This window comes from Setaria italica, chromosome V (genome assembly GCF_000263155.2).
Source record: "Setaria italica strain Yugu1 chromosome V, Setaria_italica_v2.0, whole genome shotgun sequence".
Lineage (NCBI taxonomy): Eukaryota > Viridiplantae > Streptophyta > Magnoliopsida > Poales > Poaceae > Setaria > Setaria italica.
The window spans coordinates 25,072,380-25,079,204 of record NC_028454.1 but is presented as its reverse complement, the minus strand read 5'-3'; the positions used below and the strand labels follow the sequence as shown (position 1 = coordinate 25,079,204).

At 43.4% G+C, this 6,825-nt stretch overlaps 1 protein-coding gene across 1 annotated transcript; it reads left to right on the top strand.

Moving 5' to 3' along the window:
- Window positions 1-459: 459 nt before the first annotated feature.
- On the top strand, window positions 460-5,212 carry LOC101769904 (chaperone protein dnaJ 49). Its single transcript, XM_004968864.3, has 3 exons — window positions 460-641; window positions 747-2,015; window positions 4,865-5,212. Exon 2 carries the CDS (start codon window positions 873-875, stop codon window positions 1,995-1,997), a length of 1,125 nt encoding a protein of 374 aa, XP_004968921.1. The 5' UTR covers window positions 460-641; window positions 747-872; the 3' UTR covers window positions 1,998-2,015; window positions 4,865-5,212.
- The last annotated feature ends 1,613 nt before the right edge of the window (window positions 5,213-6,825 follow it).

Here is a 6,825-nt window from a genome sequence, read left to right as displayed (position 1 = left end):
TGGTCCAACCACCATCCTCCACTGCCCGGGCCGGTGGTGCCACCGCCGCTGTGCCTTGCCGCCCCCGCGCCCACCACCACTGCATGTCCGGCTTGCCACCGCCGGTCCTTCCTCTAAGCCTGGCAGCACTAGGAACCCAAGGCCCGAAACCCCCGCACCAAGGACCCTAAGGCCCTAACCTCTTTCCCTCACTGGAGCTCGCCGGAGATGGACCAAATGGAGTTGGATCTTGTTAGAGATGAAGCAAATTGGGTTAGATCTTGTCGGAGATGAAGAAGATGGGTAAAACCTCGCTAGAGATGGGAAGAAGGAATGAGAGCACGGTATAGTTTTTTTTTTTAAAAAAAACTGAATCGGGTTAGGCTAGAACAGTGTTGGGCCTGATATCCTTTCCGGAATCCGGCCTGCGTGCCAGTATCATTCTTACTTTTTCTTCACGCCGTGGAAGGGGGAACAAAAATCCAGAGAAACTCCACCAAAATTCCAGAGAAACTCAAGCAGCAAAAACAAATCGCTTCGGGGGGTCGTCGCCGCGTCGGTGTCGCTCGGCATATCCCCTTTCCTCCCCCTCCTCCCTCCGCCCGGCGCCCCCGACTCCGGCGATCCGCCCCGCCTGAACCCTACTCCACGTCGCCTCGCCGGTAAGCGACCTACTTCTCCTGCTCCTCACGCGACCCCACGTGCTACAAGTTCGAATTCCTCTTTCTGACCCCATAACACACGCCTCGCGGATTGCATCGTGTTAGGTTGGGTTGGGGCCGAGCCGATCCGATCCGATCGGGGCCGGTTCCTGCGCCGCCGCTGCGTGGGCTCCTTCCGGTCGCCCGCCTGCTCGGCTCGATCGGCCGGGGACGGCGGCGGCCAGATCTGTGATGGAGGGCAACAAGGACGACGCGGTCAAGTGCCTGCGCATCGGCAGGGGCGCGCTTGAGGCCGGCGACCGCGCGCGCGCCATCAAGTTCCTCTCCAAGGCCAAGCGCCTCGACCCCTCCCTGCCCATCGACGACCTCCTCGCCCCGCTCCTCAACCCCCAGGACGACTCCCCCGCTTCCTCGTCATCATCGCCGCCGCCGCCACCGCCACAACCTGCAGCAGCAGGGGCAGCGGAAGCAGCTGAGGCTGATGGGCTGAGAGAGAGGAAACAGAAGGGCAAGAAGAGGGAGGAGGAGGAGACGACTGGTGCTGCTGCTAGGGAGTACACGGCGGAGCAGCTCGAGGTCGTGCGCCAGGTCAAGAAGCATTCCAGGGACTACTACCAGATCCTCGGCCTCGAAAAGGACTGCACTGTCGAGGACGTGCGCAAGGCCTACCGCAAGCTCTCGCTCAAGGTGCACCCTGACAAGAACAAGGCCCCTGGTGCAGAGGACGCCTTCAAGGCCGTCTCCAAAGCCTTCCAGTGCCTCAGTGATGACGAGGGTCGCAAGCGCTATGACCTTGTTGGCTCGGATGAGCCAGTAACACACCACAGGAGGCCCTCCACTGCCCGTGCATACAATGGGTTCTATGAGGATGACTTTGATCCAGATGAGATATTCAGAAACTTCTTTTTTGGTAATATGGCGCCTGCGACCACCAGGCAGTTTGGACAGTTCGGGACGTTCCATTTCAGAACTGGTGGAATGCACGCCCATGGGCAGCAAAACTCTGGTGGCTCAACTGTCAGGATGCTTATTCAGCTGTTGCCAGTCCTGCTGCTGCTGCTGCTCAACTTCCTGCCATCCTCTGAGCCTGTTTACTCCCTCAACCGCTCCTACCCATACGAGCACAAGTTCCAGACCCCACGTGGAGTTGCATACTATGTCAAGATGCCTAATTTTGAGGAGCAGTATCCACACCAAAGCACTGAGCGGGTGACACTGGAGCGGCATGTTGAGAGGGATTATTACTCAATAATAACGCAGAATTGCAGGGTTGAACTGCAGCGCCGCCAATGGGGATTAGCATACCAGACACCGCACTGTGATATGCTTAAAAAATTTGAGGCGGCAGCACAGTAAATCATTCAGTAGTCCAAGGTGCAGTTCAACTTTCTCTGCACATAGTCTGCAGTAATAATATGTTTTGCGCCATAATAAAGTTTTCTATGGCATGCATCAACTTTATCTGCTTTGTACCATAATTTACTTTGCTTTATAATGCAACCATATGTGCTTAACACATGTTTTTGTTTTGTATAATGCTAACTCTGTCCTTCGGGTGCATAGCTGTATATTCATTGCAAGTTTGCCATGCTTTCCATATGACTTTGATTGTGAAATACTGTCATATTTATATTTGAGTTTCTGTATAGCTAGAGAATGGTGCATGTGCTCTGTGTTGTTTCCTTTCACATATGTGTCATTTGACTGAATTCTGGAGATCATCTGAAACTAACAATAGTTCAAGACATATGCCACTTCCCTAAATGTAGCTAGTTGATGCAAAGGCATGTCCAGCACACTGAATAGGAGTTCCTTGCATTTCCTTTCTAGTAGGCATGTGGAGGTGCAGTGACACGATGGGCTTGGAATTACCAGTTAGCTACATAAATAGCAATAGTAAGTTAATAACTTGCTATTACAGCCATTAGCCTGTGTGGTATACAGAGAACCAAAACTCATTCTTCAATCTTCCTGTGGTTTCACGACACAATTGACAATTTCTCTGGGGATTGATTTCTCATTTTAACGAACCTCTGCAATTCTGTAGATATACTATACTATAACTTTCCAGACACTGATGCTCCATCAGTCTTTTGCTTGTTTCATGTATTTAATAGCATGGTCAGAGAGTTGGGGCTGTGTTACACTGTTATGAGCTCACCTGAATTAGATCTAAAATGCTGGAGGTTGGTTAAACCACTTATTCTGGTTGTTTTTTCTTCTTATTCTCACACCCTGGCTAGATAATTTATATGAGATAATGAGACTAAGGGTATCACATACCAAGGTGTTACCAACACCTGGGTTTATTTGAGCACTGTAGGATGTTCAAGGCATGTTGAGAAGTTTTATTGCATCAACACTTTTTCAATTTTCCAAACAAGCCCCCTCCCCCTACTCAGCTATTATGGATGATACAGCACTGATGACCTTATAAATTTGTCCTATAAATTATCTGTGGTTTCTGTGAATAGTTAAATAGATTGGGTAAATAACTTCAATGATACCGATGTAATTATATAGCACGTAAACACATAGGCCAGCCATATTGAATTCTGTAATAAATAATGTAACGATGTGTTGTATGCCTATCAGTTCCGTTGTGTCACAAATTTCAAATATGTGAAGGGGCAGTTTATTTGCCTTCTTCTACAAGCTTCTAGGCTTTAAATTGTCCCAGCTCAAATGTTGAAAGACAAATCAATGCTGTGACTAAACTACTGAACTGAGAAACTATATTTTGATCTTCCAAAAAGTTCTAACATCTCAATTAGCCATGTTGGAAACAATTTTCCTGAAAGCTTAACAGACCCTATGTGGGAGGACATCTAGCAATGATTGTTTCCCACTACTGGCCCTGCTTCCTCTTCTCATTCCAATTAAAATCGACTTATTCTTAATTTAATTGTACCTGAGGTATGGAAATTTTGTTAATGCATGCTAAAATGTATTCTTAAAATGGGGTGGTTGGGGAATGGCAAATGCTTGTGTTAGATTGGAATTAACTTTGTAGCTTGAAGTGTGTTCACTAAATTTGGTGTTACTTGTGCAGAATTTTGTATAATATGAACTCTGTAGAGTGTGATTTTCTCATGGCATCCAGCTCTGTCCAACTGTATCCATGTAATCTTTTATGGGTAGAACTTGATATCTCTAATACTAATATAGCTATCGTGTTATAATCACAAAAGAGAAGGGTTTGCAAGTCCTAAGCAGCCCTGTAATTTATGCTATAACTGCTAATTGGTGCTTGTGCTTTCTGAATTTGATCATTTTGAAATCTGTATGTCCTATAGACATTCTTAGATTCAGACTGGGTCGTAAAATCTTGTAGTCCATGAACCTGCACGGTAAGGAAGCGAACATGGCACAGTTCATTAACTATATGCATGTGTAGATGAGTATAGAGAACTGAATTGTTAGTTAAATGAATGGGGAGAAGCTTAGTGGCTTGCAAGCTTTATTTAATTTCAGAGCACGGCATACTAATGCAGTATGTTCTCAGTTGATCCAATGCTATCACTGATTCCAGTTCTTTTCTAAATAATGTTTCTCCATGTAGCTATTCAAGATTTTGATTTCTAATATGTTTATCAATAATTAACCTGTCTCTTCGAGTACTTAATCATGACCTGGAGAGTTTGTAGAATAAAATATTGAGTGCATGCTACTTTGAAATACAAATGCTGAATCTTGCATTGTCATAGTGTTTACCCCATGTTCTTTTTATCAGTTATTATATATGCATGATCAGATAGTCCAATCTTACCTGCCCTTTCTTTTGTCATGTTTCATTTTTTCCTTGTGAAATCATTTTTATAGCAATGGATCCAAGTACACCACAACACATGATTACAATTTCACGTGGGTTGATGTGCAGTGTGCATTTTTTTTAGTAATAATTGGTGGCAGATCCATGCAGTTGTTACAGTTTCGTGCCTTTGATCAATACCATTAACTCCGCAATGCTCCTTACAAAAGTAAGGAAACATAAACACAACTTGAACTATTTGATCTTGAATATCAGATCCATTAAGTGTAGGGGATTTACGCAAAATTCAGTATCCATGATTTAACCTGTAGATCTGTCTTTTTACTCCACATCATTCTGAAATGATTTTGTTTGTTTCAAGTGTCCTGTTTAACTGATTTCATTAGTCATAACTTTCCCTTTTTTTAATGATTTTGTTAGTGATGGCAATTCTTCTAATAATTCATTGTAGGTTGAGAATGCTGGACGTGTGCAAAAGTTTCCATACCCATACTCTTGGCTGTCAGCTTCAAATCGGAGGGTACATCTAGTTTGGGCTAGCAGTAAATCTTGTGGAATAAGTGCCTTTGATGACTATACACCACTGCCCAGATGCTATCTTAGTAGTGCTGAGGAGCGCATCACCGTAGCTACTTCGAAAGGATATTTTGTAATGGTTAAGCTTTATAGGGGTTGATCACATGCAGACCTGTGTATGTATATGAAGTATATCGATCTCATTTTTTCCGTACTGTTTTGAGACAATACCTGACTTAAACAGAAATGCAACTATAACAAAAATGGGTTCTTCATTTTATAATCGCTTAAATGCTGAGATGTCCAATTGTCTATGCACGATGCAAGTGACGGACGCTGAACATACTAAAAGAATTTCTCTCCTTTTCTTTCTTCTTTTTATTATGAAAACAGAGCTTCATCAATAACTTTTCTTTTGAGGATCATGTATATCATCATGCAGGTGGTATAGGAAAGTGATCTGAGATTATTTATCTATATGATATGAAGCCACTTCTAACCCCGTGCAGTTGCCGTGATCTTTGCCCTTTGTTAAAGGCATCTAAAATGTGGTGCCTTCGTGATCTTTGCACTTTTGTTGGTATGCATATGGGTATATGACGCTTTGCCTGCCTGATTTTTTTTTTTGTCTTAATTTGGCCTCCTGGCGTGTTGGCCTGTCGCAATAGCATCAGATTCTAATGTGTTGGCATGTCGCAATAGCATCAGACTATAATATGTATTATTGGCCAGTCCTTAAACTTGTTGGAACGTATGCACTCTAAACTTGTTGGAACGTATCAGATAAGTGGAAAGGTCATTTGCAGGCTAAACATGTTCAGTTATATCAGTTAGAGTCCCTAGACTTGTTCGCTATGTCACGTAGGGGTACAATAGGGTCTTAAACAGCTGGCATAGTAGCTCACATACAACGTGGAGGTAGAGTCGAAAGCATTGTCAAATATGTAAAGATCCCCGGCCCTTTTAAGTTCACATCGCTCTTGTTTTACTGGGTGGGACGCTTGGGTTTTCTCATTAGGGCTAGGCAAGCAATCTAGCAAGCGGTGATTATGCAATTATATCGTATTCATTAAGCTAATCACCATTTATTTACAAGCAAAAGATGATGAAAACACCACACATGGTTTCGGGGGTCATATGCAAAATGAGCACCCTTTCAACTGGTATGCTAAGTCAGCGCACGGGGTGGATCGATACGAGATAAAACCTAAGTGACACAAACAAGTAAGTTTAGGGATCCAAATGACATATCCGAACAAGTTTAGGGGTGGCAATTATGCAATTTGAGAGTATATGGACCTAGTGAGACATCTGAATAAGTTTAGGGGTGGCAATTATGCAATTTGAGAGCATATGGACCTAACGAGACATCTGAACAAGTTTAGAGTGCCAATTCAACAAAAAAATTTGCAAGACGCCAACTCAACAATTCTTTTTACGAGACGCAAATTCAACAATTTGATAGTATAGGGACTTAAATGGTATATGAATAAGTTGAAGAGACGGTCGTGTACTTTAATCTATCACCTTGCATTTCGTGACACAAGTTGCGGTATAAATAATGTACAGTTGAGGTTTGTTTCTGTGCTGTGGTGGTAAATTAGGCTGTAGCTGCTGTTGCTGATCTAGTTGAGTTCTGAACTGAGGTCATCTTATTGTTTTGCAATTTTTGGGCATCTCAGTCACATTCAGGATGACGAGGGGTCTCTGGCTTCATCCTAAATGTATAAGAACTAGTATACGCTGCATGGCAATAACAAAATAAATTACAAAAGTTACAACATTTTGAAATTACTTAGTTCTCAGTTTCTCACTTCGCAAAAAGAATCACTGGACAAAAGCGATCCTTACAAGATTGAGTTGGTATTGGAGGGTATCACAGTACTCTCTTCTGGC

Excerpts from the sequence above, each read along its gene's own strand:
- LOC101769904 (XM_004968864.3), top strand. The coding sequence starts at position 873 with ATGGAGGGCAACAAGGACGACGCGGTCAAGTGCCTGCGCATCGGCAGG.